Source organism: Muscardinus avellanarius, assembly GCF_963383645.1.
Source record: "Muscardinus avellanarius genome assembly, chromosome: 12".
Lineage (NCBI taxonomy): Eukaryota > Metazoa > Chordata > Mammalia > Rodentia > Gliridae > Muscardinus > Muscardinus avellanarius.
The window spans coordinates 55159479-55179829 of NC_137798.1; the positions used below are offsets into that span (position 1 = coordinate 55159479).

A 20351-nucleotide genomic window follows, 5' to 3' on the forward strand; every position below is an offset into this window, starting at 1 on the left:
AATAACCAAACACTAGACTTTATACCCAACATTTACTTTCTTTTAAACCTCATCACTTCCTAATGACAGAAGTACTAAAATTATAAAGAATACTAATTTCCTCATATAGATTATAAAAATTATTAAATTTTAGGTATATTAAGTATGTATTAACAATGCTAATCCTGAGACTAAATAAAAGACAAAGAAAATATATAATTTTCAAGAATGCAACTATCACTATAAATATATATCATACATCTTGAAAAGAACCAGGCATTGGATACAATGAGGTATACAGAAGTATTTATATTTTCAACAGTTTGGAATTACCCAGGTCTGCGTCTAGGTGCATACTGCTTGTAGATTCGGTCCATACTACCTTGGAGATTCATGAGAGCAGTAATAGCCTGGTTCAAACATTCTCTGTCCTCTTGTTCTTCACTACATGCTTTTAATTGCTGAGGGAAAAAAAGATAAATTAAAATTGCAGTGTTTGATCATTCTTCTCTCAACTTATAATTAAAGAGAACAGTAACAAATACTATAAACTTTAAATAAAATTTAAAAATACATAATAAAAACAACCATAATTTTTCATGCTTATGTACAGTCACTGGTCTCTCAAACCAACCCTCTTTCTGCAAATATAGATATAAAAGACCATTAGCATAGCAATCAATAAAAAGAGCGACTCTGAAAATTGTTTGGATATTTTCTAGTTATACCAAAATAGTTTAAAACACATAAAACATAAAAAGGTGGAACAAATCTCAAGTATCTATCAACATATGAATGAATAAACAAAATGTGATATATATAACTACAAAGGAATATTATCATCTTTCAACCATATACTTGTATGCTTCGTTGACATTGTGTGCTCTATTACTTTTCTTCCACTGTTCTGAATAAGCCAAAATGTATCCTTTTCTGGTAGACAATGTCTTGCTATCACTAATATTATTATGGACATTCTTATACACATATCTTGGTACACATATGCATGCATTTGTTTCTCTAGAATATATACCCTGGGATGGAACTGCTTGGTCACAGTGTGCACATCTTCAAGTTTAATAGATCACGCCAAGCAGTTCCAAAGTGTAAGGGCTGTGTAAGGGTTGCCCTCCTGCTAGAATACATGAGCGTTCTTGTTCCTTTTATGACTGCTTTCCCCTTTTGTCATCTGGTGTATATGTAACAGTTATCTTGTGTTTTTAGTTTGTATTTCCTTGATTACTAATAGGCTTGAAATTAGGTTTACTGGCCTCTGATGTCTTTGACCAGGTGTGCGCAATTGTTTTTTGGTTTTTTGGCAGTACTGGTGATTGAACTCAGGGGCACTCTACTCTGAGCTACACCCCCCAGTCCAATTTTATTTTTTATTTTGAAACAGGGTCTAAGTTGCTGAGGTTAGTTTCAAACCTCTGATCCTCCAGTCTCAGATTCCAAAGTACTAGAATTACAGGTATGTGTCACAATGCCTGGGTAACTGCAATATATCTTGCTCAGTAAAAGTTTCTTCCCCAATTTTTTATTGTTCTTAAGAAGGAAAGCAGCTTCTGCTTGATTATTTTGTACCTCTCCTTTTGGACACCAAACTGTTGGTTTAACAACCTATTTATACTTTTTCTATCTAATTAATTGGTAGTAATAGTACATGAAAGCCAAGATAACTCTATGTACATCTTATAGGCATCTGAAATTATTCACTTGATTTCTTTTTCTTACATACTGGGGATGGAATCCAGGTGCAGTCTACCTCTAAGCTACACCCCCCCACCCCTAGGCCCTATTTTATTTTTTATGTATTTTGGGGGGAGGGCTGGGGATGGAACGCAGGGGCTTTCGACCTCCAAGCTATACCCCTGCCCTATTTTTTATTCTTTTTCTTGAAATGGGGTCTCACTAAGTTACAAAGGGCCTAAGTAGCTGAGGCTGTCTGCGAACAGTGATCCTCCAGTCTCAGCCTCCTGAATGCTGGGATTACAAGCATGTGCCACCATGCCCAGCTTTATTTATTTATTTATTTATTTATTTATTTATTTATTTATTTATTTATTTATTTTTGAAACAGGATCTCAAACCTTCAATCCTCCTGTATCTGCCTCCTCAGTTCTGGGATTAAAAGTGTGCACCACCATGCTTGGCTTCTCATTTGGTGATTTCTTTTTCTTTTTTTCTTTCTTCTCTCCTTCTCTTTCTTTCTTTTTGTAATACTGGGGATTGATTCCAGGAGCGCTCAACCTTTGAGCTATATTTCCTGGTCCTTTTTTTTTTTAAGTTTTATTTTGAGACATGGTCTAAGTTTTCTAGGCCAGCCTCAAACCTCTAATCCTCTTTGTTAGCCTGCAGAGTATCTGGGATTATAGGTGTGCACCACTGTGTCCTCTCATGTGATTTCTAATAAATATTCAAGAAATATTTTTTATGGAGTAATATTACCCACAGTGTATGATGCTAAAGCTGATCAGCTTTTGTATACAGAATAATAACTTGATCGTATATATCTCCACGCAGACCAAATGATCCATTGAGAACTCATAAAAAAGACTGCGGGCCGGGCGTGGTGGCGCACACTTGTAATCCCTGTGCTTGGGAGGCAGAGACAGGAGGATTGCGCAGGTTCGAAGCCAGCCGCGCACGCTGGCTTAGGAGACCGTTTCAAGGAGTGTAGCCCGGAGGTAGAAGGGCTTCCAGGAACCCCAGTACCACCAAAAAAAAAAAAGACTGCAGAATTCATATGAATAATAAATACACAGCTCCATATATTAATCTGGATTACTAAAAATTTTTTAGATAATGTCCATATCTTCTTAGAAGACCTATCATTAGTCTTAAAATTGCCCTGTAGATTTGCAACATTTTAAAGTCCTGATTTAATTAGATTTGGAACTTTTTTTTTTTTTTTTTGGTGGTACTGGGGGTGGAACCCAGAGGCTTTCTACCTCTAGGCTATACTCCCCAGACCTATTTTATATTTTATTTGGAAACAGGGTCTCACTAAGTTGCTGAAAGTCTCACTAAGTAGCTGAGGCTGGCTTCGAACCTGTGCGATCCTCCTGTCTCAGCCTCCCAAGTGCGGGGATTACAAGCGTGCGCCACCACGCCCGGCAGATTTGAAACTTATTTTTCCTCCATCTGGATGATTACAAGATGGATCAGTTTTATGTGTGTGTGTTTTTTTTTTTTTTTTTGTAATGGGGATTGAACTCAGGGGCATTCTACCTCTGAATTACCCTCACCCCCAGCCCTATTTTATTTTTATTTCTTTGAAATAAAGTCTCACTAGGTTGATGGGAGTCTTACTACTTGTTAAGGCTGTTCTTGAGCCTGTGATCCTCTTGTCTCAGTCTCCCAAGTACTGAGATTACAAGCATGCACCACCGCACCTGGCACAAGATGGGTTTTATCACTATTATATCTCATCTAGAAACAAAAGGTTGGCTATGATGGCTTGATTCATCAACCTGGGTCCATAGCTACTTTTGCCACCAATCACTAGACTTTAAGGCTACTTGGCCAATGTGATTTTAACTAGTGGTTGGTCTATAACATAAAGCAAAGAATCATTTTGTGAAGAGAGAGAGAGAGAGAGAGAGTGTGTGTGTGTGTGAGAGAGAGAGAGAGAGAGAGAGAGAGAGAGAGAGAGAGAGAGACAGACAGACAGACAGACAGACAGAGAAAAAGAGAGGGAGAATATTTTCTAAAATATGCAATTTGGTCATAACCGTAAGAGGAAGAATGCTATAATTCATGTGGGGAAAATGTCAATTTCAAAAATTATTTTTTCAATGTTAAAATAAAATGAAAATTTACAACAATGATATGCATACAAATTAGTATCTATATACAACAAGAACTAGAATACTGGTAGATATGCCTTCAGAAATTAATTTTAAAAAGTAAACTCTTCGCCGGGCGTGGTGGTGCACACTTGTAAACCCCACACTTGGGAGGCAGAGACAGGAGGATCGCACTGGTTCGGAGTCAGCCTCCCTGACTTAAGAGACCCTGTCTCCAAATAAAAATATAAAAATAGGCATCTAAGAGTGTAGCCCGGATGTAGAAGGGCTTCCAGGAGCCCCAGTACCACCAAAAAAAAAACAAAAAAAAAAACAGTAAACTCTTCTATTGCATTGATAAGCAGAGATTCTATTGATGAAATGATAATGACGAAATTTTCTGTCTGTCTACCATTTGGGAAGTATTTGAAAATAAGCAAAATATACAGGATTTTCTCCAAAATCCCTGGAAATTTTACACACACACACACACACACACACACACACACACACTTTTTTCTTTTTTAGTGCTGAGAACAGAAGTTAGAATAGGCAATTATTTTACCACTCAAATACATTTTCAGCCCTAATATATTTTATTTTTACAAACAAAAAGTATTAAAGTACTAAAAATAATGTGAAGTTGTGTGTGATGGTACACACCTATAATTACCATACTTGGGAGGCTGAAATAGAAGCATTGTAGGCTCGAAGCCAGCCTTAAAAACTTAGCAAGGTCCTCAGCAACTTAGGGAAACCCTGTTTCAAAATAAAAAATAAAACAGGGCCAGAAGTACCCCTGGGTTCTATTCCCCAGTACCACCAAAAAAAAAAAAAAATCAAGTAAAAACTAGAGTTTAGGCCTCATAAACACATGTATGTTTGATGCCAGAAGCATTTGCCTTACCTTTAATAATTCAAAATAATGCCAACAATGATACACAGGCACCAGCATAAGGCGTGGAAGGACATAACGAACTGCTTCCTTAAAACCATCAGCAATGGACTATAAAACGAAAAGATAAGAGTAATGTATCGCTGGTATCAAGAATATATAACAGCAGTGCCTAACAAGATAGTTTTTAAAAATACAAGATACAGATCTATCAAACTATAATGGAAAGCACACCCTATACTGAAACTGAAGTGCCATAAATCAAGTTTCTTTTCTCCCTGCCTTAAAGTTATCAAATAACTTAAATATATATATATTTCTTCATTTATATGGCTAAATAATTTTCAAATTAGTCTTGTACAGCTTGTCTTCAAATAGTTAGACTTCTAAATATCCTAAAGGAATTCTGAAAAGCTACATACTTTTCTTTTTTTCGGTACTGGGGATGGAACCCAGGGGCATTCTACCTCTGAGCTACACTACCTGCCCTATTTTTTATTCTTTATTTTGAAACCGGGTCTCACTGAGTTGCAGAGGGCCTAAGTAGCTGAGGCTGTCCATGAACTGCGATCCTCCTGTCTCAGCTTCCCGAATGCTGGGATTACAAGCATGTGCCACCACGCCCGGCTATCTACAAACTCTCTTACATATATTTATACAATAATAGAAATATTTTAAGTTTAAATAATTATGAAGTATGTATTCTGAAGAATGATATATACTCTAAGTGTGAAAAATATATTTCATCAAAGATTGAATACATTTCAAACTTAGCTCATATAATTTAAGAACATTTGTTATGTAACTTAATTGACAAAGCTAATTTTCACCGACAATACAACCAGCACGACCAGACAATTTGTCAAGGAGCCAGATTTCATTTTTTAAATTCAAATGAGCATATTAATACCATAGTCTCAAAGAGGGGAAGCATCAGGAAGACCTTAAAACGGGTTCCAGCTGGGTGTGGTGGCTCACACTTGTAATCCCAGCACTTGGGAGGCTGAGACAGGAAGATCGTGGCTCACAGCCAGGCTCAGCTACTTAGTGAGGCCCTTTGTAACTCAGTGAGACCCTGTTTCAAAATAAAAAATAAAAGCCGGGCATGGTGGCACACGCTTGTAATCCCCGCGCTTGGGAGGTGGAGACAGAAGGATCGTGCAGGTTCGAAGCCAGCCTTGCTGGCATAAGAGACCCTGTTTCCAAAATAAAAAAAATTGCCGGGCGTGGTGGCGCACGCTTGTAATCCCCGCTCTTGGGAGGTGGAGACAGGAGGATCGCGCTGGTTCGGAGCCAGCCTCTCTGGCTTAAGAGACTCTGTTTCCACATAAAAATGTTAAAAAATAGGTCTGGGAGTGTAGCCCGTGGGAGTGTATACCAGAGGTAGAAGGGCTTCCAGGAACCCCAGTACCACCAAAAATAAAAATAAAAATAAAAATAAATAAATAAATAAAATAAAATAAATAAATAAATAAAAGTAGCTCTGGGAGTGTATTCCAGAGGTAGAAGGGTTTCCAGGAACCCCCCAGTACCACCAAAAAAAAAAAAAAAAAAAAAAAAAAAGAATAAACCTGGGCATGGTGACGCATGCTTGTAATCCCAGCATTTGGGAGGCTGAGACAGGAGGATTGCAGTTCATGGACAGCCTCAGCTACTACTTAGTGAGGCCCTTTGCAACTCAGTGAGACCCTGTTTCAAAATAAAGAACAAAATACTGCTGGAGGTATAGTTCGGAGGTAGAATGCCCCTGGGTTCCATCCCCAGTACCAAAAAAAGAAACTTGGTTCCAACTTAGTATATTCAGGTATAAGAATTTAACATCTCATCCCTTTCCCAAATGATGAAGTACTGGATCAAAGAACTAGAAATTAGACTAGGAACTATAATTACTAGAAGAAAACATAGAATCAACTCTTCAACATATGGTAGAAACTTCCTCAATAAGACCCCTGAAGTTCAGGAAATAAAACCAAAGAATAAATAAATAGGATGGTATCAAATTAAAAGGCTTTTGAAAAAATAAAAAAGGAAACAATCAAGAGTCTGAAGAGAGTTTATAGAACAAGAACATCTTTGTCATCTACTCTTCTGATAGAGGACTAATATGGAGATTATATAAAGAACCCATGACACCCCAAAACCCAGGAAAAAATGGTCAATTGAACTGAATAGACATTTTTCAAAACAAGAAATACAAATGGTCAATAAATACATGAGACAATGTTCAACATTAGCAATCGGGAAAATACAAATCAAAGCTACGCTGAGTCCATCTAACTTCAGTTAAAATCACCATCACCAAGAAATCAAGAATATAAATAATAATAAATGTTGGTGAGGATGTGGGGATGAAAATTAGTACAACCACAACAGAGATCAGTGTGGAGGTTCCTCAAAAGACCAGGAATGGATCCAGAAACAGTGGCACACATCTGTAATCCCAATACTTGGGAGGCTGAGGCAGGAAGAACACAGGTTTGAAGCCAGCCTCAGCAACTTAGCAAGGTCCCAGGAATTTAGTGAGACCTGTTTCAAATAAAATAAAATAAAATAAAACAAAATAAAACAAAACAAAATAAAATAAAATAGGGCTCAGAGTGTAGCTCAGAGGTAGAATGTCCCTGGTTCCATCCCCAGTACCAAAAAACAAACAACAACAACAACAAAAAGACTAAAAGTGGAATCACCATATGACCTATATCACCCCTCGGTATCATTCCAAAAGAATTATGTCAGACTACTATAGTAACACATGTATATCCATGTCTACAGCAGCACAATTCACAAAAGTCAAATTATGGAACCAACCTAGAAACCAATCAACGGATAAATGGATTGAAAATAGGAAACAAAAGGACTTCAGATAAATGAGGAGGGAGAACAGTGGAAGGGGACTAGAAGAGAGAGAGGCAGAGAGGGGAAAAGGAGAAGTGATGAAGGAAACAGTTCAAATAATGCTATATCTATATAAGAAAGTATCACCACCAATCTCACTAAAATGTACAGGGCGGAGGTGGGGGGCATGGGATAGGATTGGGAAGGACACACACCAAGTGCTGCATGCATGTTTGAATTTATCCATTTTGAATATTACTTTGTTGTAAAATTACAGTGAACAATAAAAATATTTTTGATCTTCCCTTGCAGCACCAGGCCCCAGAGAAGAGGGGGCCTCAGAACAGAGCTCAGAGCCACAGAGGAGATACGCCGGCCTCACGGCCGAGGACGCAGCAGCAGCACCTTACTGCTGGCGGCAGTGGTGAGTTCACTGGATGGCTCTAGACCAACGCACTCAACAGCTCACCAGGCTCCAGAGAGGAGTGGCGGGCAGCGAGCCAAGGTGAGCCGCTGCAGAACAGCCAGGCGGAATTCGGCAGATTTTTCAGCGCAGGGAGCATCTAAAGCTCCTAGTGGCTAGGCTCAGCACACTCTGCAGGGACTCAGAGCGGAGCTCAAAACCAGAGAAGAAATATGCCAGCCTCATGGCTGAGGGCATGGCAACGGCGCCATATTGCCACCAGCGGCAGCAGCAGCGAATTCACCGAGTCCACAACAGCTCCATCAGCGCACTCAACAACAGTGAGTCAAATTGCGGCCCCTAGAGAATAAATTCCAGTACTGCACTCCCAGGGATGACCCAGTGGGGGAGTGGTGGTGGCAGAGATATCACACCATAGGAGAACGCCCAACCTGGCACCCCCCATGGTCTAAAACAGCCTCGATTGACTCCCTGGGTCTGAGACTCTGCGATACAACCTAGTAAAAGAGTAGGGGGACTGAGATACCACAGACTCAAGATCCAGAGCACCTTAAGTGAAGTCGTAGTGACCCAAGGGAAGAACCCAGAGAAGGCACACACTTCCAAAATCATGGGAAAGAGGAATAACAATGGAGCAATGAATGCCCATAACCCCACAACATCAGAACCCGATAAAACAGAAATTCAGAGATTTCTAGAAGATCAAATCAGGAAAATAGCTGTAGAAATAATAGAGGTGTTTCGAAAAGAATTCAGAGAGAGCCAAAAAGAGATAAAGGATGCAATTAATGAAGTAAAGGCCTCAATTCAAAGCACAAACAACCGATTAGACCACATGGAGAACAGAATCTCGCTCTTAGAAGATGAGCAATCCAAAAATGAACGCATAGTTTCTAATCTAGGAAAAAATATCCGACAGCAGGAATCTGATATTGAAGAAATATGGGCCCATTTTAAGAGAGCTAACCTAAGAATAATTGGAATAGAGGAGGGAAAAGAAAGTGAAACCAAAGGGATCAACAATCTCTTCAAGGAAGTAATAGCAGAAAATTTTCCAAACATAGAGCAAGAGGTCGATACACAGGTCCAGGAAACTTACAGAATTCCATTTAGACAGGATCGGAAAAGAGGATCCCCACGCTACATAATTGTCAAAATGACCAATGTGGAAGCCAAGCAGAGAATCTTAAAGGCAACAAAAGCAAAGGGCCAAGTGACATTCAGAGGCAAACCAATTAGAATCACTCCAGACTTCCCAAACCAAGTCAATAGAGCCAGAAGGGCTTGGAGTAACATATTCCAAACTCTGAAAGAAAACAACTTCCAGCCAAAAATTTCCTACCTAGCAAAACTTTCTATCAAATTAGATGGGGAAATAAGAAGCTTCCATGACAAACAGAAACTGAAGGAATTTATGTCTTCAAATCCAGCGCTAGAGAAAATACTCAAAGAGATTAACTACAAAGAAGAAATAGGTAACACACATCAGAACCAGAGAAACAAGAGTTTCCATCCAACAGACAACTAAGATTGGTTATCTGTGGAGATTCATTACTTACGTTAGTCTTTTACCTATCTCTAAATGGTATTGTTTGCTTTTATTGTTGCTAATTTTTAGGATTTCTAGTTGGAATATTAATATACCTTCAGATATAACATTTGGAAATATTTTATCCCATTCTATCAGTAACTTTTAACTCTGTTTACATTGTCTTTGGATATACAATATATATTTTTTTTTTAGGGAGTTTGTTTACCATTCTGTTGCCTGTGCCATTGAAATCATATCTAAGAAATCACTGCCATTTTCAATGTTGTGAGGTTTTATGACCCAGATTTTCTTCTAAAAGTTTATAGTCTTAAGATTTATATTTAGGTCTTTAATCTATTTTTAGTTAATATTTGTATATGGTGTTAGGTAAGAGTCCAATTTTATTCTTTTTCATGTCATTATTATTTTTCAACAATATTTAGTTAAAAGATTATTTCCTCCACCAAATGTTCATGGAAACCTTGTCAAAAATAACTTGACAATATAGGGAAGAATTTAGCTCTAGGCTTTTATTTAACTCCAATGGTTTATATATCTGCTTTTATAACAGTACTACAACACTGTTTCAATTATTGTAGCTTTTTTTTTTTTTTTTTTTTTTTTTTGGTGGTACTGGGGTTCCTGGAAGCCCTTCTACCTCCAGGCTACACTCCCAGACCTATTTTTACATTTTTATTTGGAAACAGGGTCTCCTAAGCCAGCGTGCGCGGCCGGCTTCGAACCTGCGCGATCCTCCTGTCTCTGCCTCCCAAGCGCGGGGATTACAAGCATGCACCACCACGCCCGGCACACAATTATTGTAGCTTTATATGGTTTGAAATCAGAAAATATACATCTTCTAGCTTTGTTCTTTTACGAGATCGTTTTGGGTATCTAGAGTCCATATTCCATATTAGGATAGATTTTTTTCTGAAAAATAAATAAATAAATGTATGATAGTTTCACCTAAAAAAAAAAAAAAGAAAAAATATTCTCTGGTAAGAAAGAAAACAAAAAGAAACAATGAAATGTTATCTTTAAGGCATCAAAAGCTTGGTATCAGACAAATGAAGCTGTTATGTGAGATTATCATTGTTAATTTTGGATAAATTGCTATAATACTAGATGTCAACCACTAAGCCAAGCATGGGAAGGAGGGATGGGGAGGGAACGGGGTGGGGATCGGGTAGGGGCTAATTGGGCGATATGTGCATGTATGTCTACAAAAGTTTTTTTTTTATCCCATTATGATGTATGAATACAGTTCACCAATAAAAAAAATTTTTTTTAATATTTTTTATTTTTGCAGTACTGAGGATGGAACCCAGGGGCATTCTACCTCCGAGCTACACCCCCCAGCCCTACTTTTTATTCTTTATTTTGAAGCAGGGCCTCACTAAGCAGCTGAGGCTGTCCTCAACCTTACGATCTTCCTGTCCCATCCTCTCAGGTACTAGGAATACAAGCATGTGCCACCATGCCTGGCTATATTTTTTTAAAAACGCTACTATTTGCCCTTGTGATAAACATCTCTTTTAATTCTTAGATAAATATGACAAGATATAGATAAGACATTTCCCTCCCAAGAGGTTTTTTTGTTTTGTTTTGTTTTGTTTTGTTTTGTTGGTAGTACTGAGGTTCCTGGAAACCCTTCTACCTCTGGGCTACACTCCCTGACATCCATTTTTTAATATTTTTATTTGGAAACAGGGTCTCTTAAGCCAGTGAGGCTGGCTTTGAACCTGCGCGATCCTCCTGTCTCCGCCTCCCAAGTGCGGAGATTACAAGCGTGCGCCACCACGCCCGGCTCCCAAGAGTTTTTATCAATAATTATCCTATATCTTTCTTTTGGACAGACTCAAATTATACTCAGTGAACTTGGAGAAGCAATCCTGGGGTTTTTTGTTGTTTCCTTCTAGTTGGTGCTACGGGGGTTTTTAACATCTTGGATCAGTGTGTAATAAGAGAAGTTGGAAAAGAGAATTTATAATATACAAACAGGGTCTTAGGCAAATTCTGAAGTGATTTCCTTGAAGCTATCTCTGCCTTTATGTTCCTTGAAAAATATTAGTGTGTAGTGAGGGATAATAAACCCCAGTTTTAAACATTACTACTCTGAAGAACAAATGAGAGTATAAGGATTTTAAGGTCATTCAAGATGACTTTAAATGTCTTTAAAGTTAACTTGCTAGTGTTTCTCCACTTAAGACAAATAATGACACCATTTTATTTTTATTTATTTATTTTTTGAAATAGGATCGCACTAGATTGCGGAGAGTCTCACTGTTATTAGAGTTTGCTTTAAACCTGCAATCCTCCTGTCTTAGCCTCCCAACAACCGGGATAATAGGCATGCGCCACCACATCTGGATGACAAGACCAATATTTAAGGTGAGAAAGAATCTAATACACTTCATTTTAAAAATATCCTCATTACCCGTGCGTGGTGGCACACGCTTGTAATCCCAGCATTTGGGAGGCTGAGATGGGACTGCAGTTCAAGAACAGCCTCAGCTACTACTTGGTGAAGCCCTTTGCAACTCAGTGAGACCCTGTTTTAAAATAAAGAATAAAAAGTAGGGCTCGGTGTGTATCTCGGAGGTAGAATGCCCCTGGGTTCCATCTCCAGTACCAAACCAAACCAAACAAAAACAAACAAAAAAACCAGTCAATTATTTTCATAAATATTAATTTCAGTATTTGCTATAGTCTGAATGTCTGTGTTCCCTCAAATTTGACGTGCTAAAATCTATCCCTAATGTAATATATTAAGTGGTAGGACCTTTAGGAGGTGATTAAGACATGAGGGCCGAGCCCTGGGGAATGAGATCAGCAGCCCACATCACGGTACATCTTTATAATCCCAGCACTTAAGAGGCTGAAACATGAGGAGAAGCAGATTCAAGAACAGCAGTGTACAATATCTGTGTGTGTGTGTCTGTGTGTGTGTGTGAGAGAGAGAAAGAGAGAGAGAGAGAGACAGACAGACAGACAGACAGACAGAGGGAGGTGAGGGTAGTAGGGACTGAACTCAGGAGCACTCTATCTTTGAGCTATATCCCCAGCCCTATTTTATTTTTTGTTTTGTAACAGGGTCTTGCTAGGTTGCGGAGAGTTTCGCTAAGTTGCTGAGGCTGGCCTCAAACCTGCGATCCTCCTATATTAGCCTCCCAAGTATTGGGATTACAGGCATGAGCCACCATGCCCAGATCTAAATTCAGTTTTTGGTTTTTGGGGGGTTTTGTGGGGGGGGGGGTACTGAGGATGTAACCCAGGGGCATTCTACCTCCAAGCTACATCCCCAGCCCTATTTTTTTTTTTTTCCGGGTCTGTGGATGGAACCCAGAGGCATTTGACCTCTGAGTTATACCCCCTGCCCTATTTTTTATTCTTTATTTTGAAACAAGGTTTCGCTAAGCTGCAGAGGGCCTCACTAAGTAGCTGAGGCTGTGCAGTGAACCCAGGATCCTCCTGTCTCAGCCTACTAAGATTACAAGTGTGCACCACATACCCTGTTTTCTAAATTCAGTTTTAAACATGTTATATTTTAATTGTCTACAGGATATCCAAGTAAATCAGTTCAAGGCAACTTGTTACATGAAAGTGTATAGGCATAGAAATAAGCCTTCAGAAGAGTCATGGCTTAGAAACAAAGTCATTGGCATACTGATATGGATGAAGTCATTGGAGAAGAGCAATGGAGGCCAGAAAAGCAGAGGCTGATAACATTAGTAGGGAAACCTATAATTAAGGAGTCTAAGGAGAAGCAATGAAAGAAGATGAGAACTAAGAAAAAGAGTACCATGGGAACCGAGGACAAGAGGAGGATTAACAAATACTATAGATAAAACCCTGGATTTTACTATTAAGCTAATTGTCAGAGGTACCTTTTAGTGTTAATATCCCGATTAGAACACAGACGGTAGTGTTGTGAAGAAAAATGGAAAAAATGATATGAAGATAACTGACTGCAAAGTAAAGGATGAAAGAATGAAGTAGACAGAGTGAAGGTTTGTTTGTTTTGGGGACAGTACAGATCTAACTATTCATATGCTGAGAGGAAAGAGCTGGACGCAAAAGTTCCCACAGGTAAGTCAGCATCACTGTGTGCCAACGGAACCTTCGTAAAGTGTTGCCTTTGTGTCTCTTCGCTTATTTTCATTTTTTCTAACTACATTACTAAACCAAGAAATCTGCATACTCTCCCTCAACACAGTATTTATCTCTTTTAAATTGTGGAGCTGATAGAGAAATTTCTTTATATATTAAATTATTCACAACTCTTTATGATTTCTCCAAATCTTCCTCCGGTAGGGAATATAACGCTGAAATAGCTCTCCAGGTTCCTCTATCCCTCATACAGAATGTGCCAGATTTGTCTGGTCATGCAGGATTTGTGACACCAAAGTACAAGATTTCTACATTAAGATAAGACTAAAAGAACAAGACAGAACAATAGAAGACCATTTAAAATAGGCTTCAAATGAACAGAATCTGAAAGACTAATGGAATTTTTCTCACTTGCTTTATGAAATAACTGCAGAATTACAAATATTTGAAGCGTAAGATAGTAAAATATTTCCTTATTTTTTTTTATAAACAAAATATCATTCACTATAAGTTTACCTGAAAGTGTAGAGCAACTGCAGGTCTGGCCATCAACTTACTGAAATGTTCATTAAACTCTGGTGAAAGAATGTCCTGTGATAATGTTTCATAAGGATCAAATGCTTGCTCCTATTTTTAAAAAAATGAAAATGTGTTAGGTTTAAAAGAACATCTCTTCTACTACTATGGTACAGATTATTTAAGGGTAAGCCTTTTTTAATGTCCTCAACAAGGTTTCATCTCTACTTTTTACTCTTTTTTTCTTACTATATTTTGTAGTACTGGGGATAGAATCCAGGGGCATTCTACCTCTGAGTTATACCCCCAGTTCCATTTTATTTATTTGGAAACATGGTCTCACTAGTTGCTGAAAGCCTGAGAACAAATTCTAGGCATGTGCCACTGTGCCAGCCTTGTCTGCTCACTTTATTTAGCATGATGTTGTAAGGTTCACCCATGTCAGTGCGTGTGTCAGAACATCATTCCTTTCTATGACTGAATAGCATTCCATTCCAGGTATAAACATGTAGAACATACCTAATCTGAAAACTGGAAATCCGAAATGCTTTGAAATCCAAAACCTTTGGAGTTCTAACTGGTGCTCACGATGTTTTGGATTTCAGAGCACTCTGAGGCAGCATTCAAATGAATTTGGGATTTCAGGGTATTTCCCATTTTGGATTTTCAGATTAGAGGTATTTTCCAGGCATGGTGGCATATTCCTATAATCCCAGTACTTGGGAGGCAGTGGCAAAAGCCTATAATTTGTTCTTGGAAGGTTGAGAAAGGAGAACTGCAGAATCAAGCCAAGTGTACATTAATTTAGCAAGACTCTGTTTCCAAAAATGTTTTGTTTGAGCCGGGCGTGGTGGCGCACACTTGTAATCCCAGCACTTGGGAGGCTGAGACAGGAGGATAGCACGGGTTCAAAGCCAGCCTCAGCTACTGAGTGAGGCTCTCAGCAACTTAGTGAGACCCTGTTTCCAAATAAAATATAAAATAGGTCTGGGAGTGTAGCCCGGAGGCAGAAGGCCCCTGTGTTCCATCTCCAGTACCACACACACACGAAAAAAGGTTTTGTTTGGGGTGATAAAGTTTTAGAACAGGATAGTGATGATAGTCTGTATAAACTGTAAACTTAATTAGTACCAACTGAAATGTATACCTAAAACTGGTTGAAATAGTGCTGGGGATGTACTCAGTACAAAAAGAAAAAAAAAAAAAAACAACCACCACCACAAACAGTTAAACTGGTAAATATTATGTTTTACATACATAACCTGAATAAAAAATATACTATTTTATTTATTTATTTTTATTTTTTTGGTGGTGCTGGGGGTGGAACCCAGGGGCTTTCTACCTCCGGCTATACCCCCAGACCTATTTAATATTTTATTTGGAAACAGGGTCTCACTAAGTTGCTGAGAGCCTAAGTAGCTGAAGCTGGGTTTGAACCTGCGCGATCCTCCTTCTCAGCCTCCCAAGCGCAGGGATTACAAGCGTGCGCCACCACGCTCGGCTAAAATATAGTATTTTTAGAACCATGATATAAATAAGCAAATAATGAATACAGTAAGTTCATGAGACCACCAATATCATAATAGAAAATATTCTATTAAGAACTAAATCCAGGCATGGTAGTACACACTTGTAATTCCAGTACTTAGAAGGCTGAAACAGGAGGATCACAGGTTCATGACCAGCCTCAGCTACTTAGTGAGACCTTGTTTCAAAATAAAAAATAAAACATAGGGCTAAGGTGAGCTCGGAGGTAGAATGCCCCTGGGTTCAAGCTCCAGTACTGCCAAAAAAAAAAAAGACTAAGGCTGAATATATTGGTTATGCTTCAGTAATTAAATATATATATTGTGGTACTGGGGGTGGAATCCAGGGATCTTCTACCTCTGGGCTATACCCCCAGACCTATTTTATATATTTTTTTATTTGGAAACAGGGTCTTGCTAAGTTGCTGAGAGTCTAAATTGTTGAGACGTCTGCAAATCTGCGTTCCTTCTGTCTCAGCCTCCCAAGTACTGCGATTACAAGTATGAGCCACCATGTCCAATTTAACTGAATTATTTCCATCCTATATGTTGTGTGTGTGTGTGTGTGTGTGTGTGTGTGTGTGTGTTTATGTTAGTAAGGATTGAACCCAGAGGCATCTCACTCTGAGCTACACCTTTAGCCCTTTTTATTTTTTATTTTGAAGCAGGGTCTCACTAAGTTGCTGAGGGCTTCTCTAAATTGCTGAGATTGGCCTCAAATCTGCAATCCTCCTGCCTCTGCCTCCCAAGTACTAGATGAAAGGTGTGTACCACCGTGCTTGGCTCTCCTATAAGTTTTTGGTCCTACAAAATGGACATAAAATTAAAATAAAAAGAGCAGTGGGTGTAGCTCAGAGGTCGAATGTCCCTGGGTTCCATCCCCAGAACCATAAAATAAAATAAAATAAAATAAAATAAAATAAAATAAAATAGAAAAGAAAAAAAGAAAAAGCTGGGCAGGGTGGCAAAGGCTTGTAATCCCAGTACTTAAGAGGCTGAGACAGGAGGATCACAGGTTCACAGCCTACCTCAGCTACTTAGTGAGGCCCTCTGCAACCTAATGAGACCTTGTTTCAAAATAAAGAATATAAAGTAGGGCTGCAAGTGTACTTCAGAGGTAGAAAAAGAGCTGGGAGTGTAGCTCAGAGGTAGAATGTCCATGGGTTCAATCCAAAGTACCAAAAAAATACAAACAAAAAACTGTGTTTAAGTATATTTATTAACATGTTCAAGACATACAGGCAAAAAAGTATAGGTTATAAAATAAGTATATCATGTTCTTATAAATACAAATAGATTTGTATGATGCACAGAAAAGTTTTGGTTTTTTTCCAGTACTGGGGGGTGAAACCCAGGGACATTCTACCTCCTAGCTACAGCCTCAACTCTATTTTTTATTTACTCTCCCTTCCTTCCTTTCTCCCTCCCTCCCTCCCTCCCTTCCTTCCTTCCTTTCTCCCTCCCTCCCTCCCTTCCTTCCTTTCTTTCATTCTTGCCTTCTTTCTTTCTTTCTATAATTTTTTTGTGATACTGGGGGTGTAACCCAGGGGCTTTTCTACCTCCAGGCTATACTCCCAGACCTATTTTATACATTATTTTGGAAACACGGTCTCACTAAGTTGCTGAGAGCCTCACTAAGTATCTGAGGCTGGCTTTGAACCTGTGCAATCCTCCTATCTCAGCCTCCCAAGCACTGGGATTACAAGTGTGCGCCACCACACCCGGCTTTTATTCTTTATTTTGAAACAAGGTCACTAAAAAGTGGAGGGCCTTACTAAGTAGCTGAGGCTGTCCGCGAACTGTGAACCTCCTGTCTCAGCCTCCCACGTACTGGGCTTATAAGCGTGTTCCACTATCCACACCCAACTCAGAAAAGTATATTTATTTATTTATGTATTTATTTGCGGGTCTAGAGATGGAACCCAGAGGCATTCGACCTCCGAGCTACACCTACTGGCCAATTCTATTTTTTTTTTTTTCAGGTTTGGGGATGGAACCCAGGGTCATTTGACCTCCGAGATACACCCCCTGCCCTAATTTTTTTTTTATTTTTTATTTTGAAACCAGGTCTCACTGAGTCACAGAGGGCCTCACTAAATAGCTGAGGCTGTCCACGAACCACGATCCTCCAGTCTCAACCTCCCGAATGCTGGGATTACAAGCATGCGCCACCACACCCGGTCTTTTTATTTTTATTTTTTATTCTTTATTTTGAAACAGGGTCTCACTGCAATGAGGAGGGCCTCACTAAGTAGCTGAGGTTGTCTGTGAACCACGATCCTCCGGTCTCAGCCTCCCAAATGCTGGGATTACAAGTGTGCATCACCATGCCACGCCCGGCTAGAAATTTTTTTTTTTTTTTTTGGTGGTACTGGGGTTCCTGGAAGCCCTTCTACCTCTGGGCTACACTCCCAGACCTATTTTATACTTTTTTACTTTTGGAAACAGGGTCTCTTAAGCCAGTGCGGCTGGCTTCGAACCTGCACGATCCTCTTTTCTCTGTCTCCCAAGTGCGGGGATTACAAGCGTGCACCACCACGCCTAGCCTAGATAAGTATTTTTAAGAATAAATAAATTTTATAAGGATAAATTACCTCTGGGAGTGATTTCCAATTTATTTATACTTGTCTCTACTTTTTTGAAAATTTTTACAATGAGCTACATTACTTTTATAATCGTTTAAAATGATTTTCAAAGCCAGGCGTAGTGGTTCACACTTGTAACAGGGTCTCAATAAGTCTCAGGATTTGGGAGGCTGAGACAGGAGAATCTGAGTTTGCAGACAGCCTCAGATACCTAGTGAGGCCCCTTGCAACTCAGTGAGACCCTTTTTCAAAATAAATTAAAAAAATAAAAAATCAGGCTGGGGGTGTAGCTCAAAAGTAGAATGCCCCTGGGTTGGGTTCCATCCCCAGTACCAACAAAAAAAATAATAAAATAAAAGATTTTCAGCCAGGCATGGTGGTGCATGCTTGTAAATCCAGTAATTAGGAAGCTGAGAAAGCAAGATCGCAGGTTCGTAGACAGCCTCAGCTACTTAGTAAGGCATTCCATAACTTAGTGAGACCCTATTTCAAAAAAACAGGCCAGGCGTGGTGGCACACACTTGTAATCCCAGCATTCAGGAGGCTGAGACTGGAGGATCATGGTTCGAGGACAGCCCAAGCTACTTAGTGAGACCCTCTAAGCTACTTATTGAGACCCTGTTTCAAAAATAAAGAATAAAAAATAGGGCAGGGGGTGTAGCCCGGAGGTAGAATACCCCTGGGTTCCATCCCCAGACCCGCAGTAAAAAAAAAAAAAAAAAAACCCAGGGTTGGGGAGCCAGGCATAGTGGCACATGCTTGTAATCCCACAATTTGGGAGGCTAAGACAGGAGGATCGCAGATCAAGAACAGCCTCAGCTAATATTCAGTGAGGCCTTTTGCAACTCAGTAAGCCCCTGTTTCAAAATAAAGAATAAAAAATGGGGCTGTAGCTCAGAATGACCCCCGATTTCATCCCCAGTACTGCAAAAAAAAAAAAAAAAAAAAAAGGGCGGGGGTATAGTTCGAAGGTACAATGTCCTTGGGCTTAATCCCCAGTAAAACACACACACACACACACACACACACACACATTTTTCACTTCAGAAAATATTAATATAAATTTATTTATTTTGTGTGTGTGTGTGGTACTGAGAGTGGAACCAAGGGGCTTTTCTACCTCCAGGCCATACTCCCAGACCTATTTTATACTTTATTTAGAAACAGGGTCTCACTTAGTTGCTGAGAGCCTCACTAAGTAGCTGAGGCTGGCTTTGACCTGTGCGATCCTCTGTCTCAGCCTCCCAAGAACTGGGATTAAAAGTGTGCGCCACCACACCTGGCTCTAAATTAATTTTAAAAATTAAGTATAGCCAAGCATTGTGGCACACGCTTGTAATCCCAGCACTCGGGAGGCAGAGACAGGAGGATCACAGTTTGGGGACAGCTTCAGTTACTTAGTAAGGCCTTCCACAACTCAGTGAAACCCTGTGTCAAACTAAAGACTAAAAAAGAGGGCTGGGGATGTAGCTCAGAGGTTGAATGCCCCTGGGTTCCATCCCTAGTACTGAAAAAAAAAGAAAAGAAAAAAAAATTTAAGTATAAAATCCACAAAAGCTAAAGAACTAGTCAATAAAATTTATTTTCAGCTGCAAGTGGTAGCGTACTCCTGTAATCCCAGTAATTGGTAAGGTGAAACGGGAGAATCACAGGTTGAAAGTCATTCTCAGCAATTTAATGATACTCTCAGAAATTTAGCAAGATCCTGTTTCAAAATTAAAAATAAAAAGGGCTGAGAGAGTACTTCACAGGTAAAATAGACTACCCCTGGGTTTAATCGCTGGTACCAAAACAAAACAACATAAAAATTTATTTTCCTCTCCTTAAGTGCACTTACCATTAAAAAAAATCTAAATACTACTACTCTACTATAAAAATTTTCACTATAAATATCAGCATAAATACAGTAAAGAGTCACTAGAAATACAGATAATGTAATTTGGTTTACTGATTAAACCTTAAGTTTTTGTTTTTGTTATTTTTTTGTTTTTGCGGTAATGGGGATGGAACCCAGGGGCATTTGACCTCCAAGTTACACCTCCAGCCCTCCTTTTTATTCTTTATTTTGAAACAGGCTCTCACTGAGTTGCGGAGGACCTCACTGAGTAGCTGAGGCTGTCTGTAAACTGCAATCCTCCTGTCTCAGCCTCCCAAATGCTGGG

General features: G+C 39.2%; 1 protein-coding gene across 3 annotated transcripts in view; it reads right to left on the reverse strand.

Moving 5' to 3' along the window:
* The window catches only part of SOS2 (SOS Ras/Rho guanine nucleotide exchange factor 2), a gene marked incomplete at its 3' end in the record, with an annotated part of 86955 nt that overhangs the window by 33896 nt on the left and 32708 nt on the right, over window positions 1-20351 (reverse strand). The window contains exons 7-9 of one of the 3 annotated variants that reach the window (XM_080708175.1): window positions 14079-14189; window positions 4675-4773; window positions 313-437 (exon numbers count right to left, since the gene is read on the reverse strand). In XM_080708175.1, the coding sequence (XP_080564301.1) occupies window positions 313-437; window positions 4675-4773; window positions 14079-14189 (335 nt within the window). Of the gene's footprint in view, window positions 1-312; window positions 441-4674; window positions 4774-14078; window positions 14190-20351 lie in introns of all 3 variants that reach the window. The other 2 variants (XM_080708174.1, XM_080708176.1) reach the window with 2 other exon arrangements.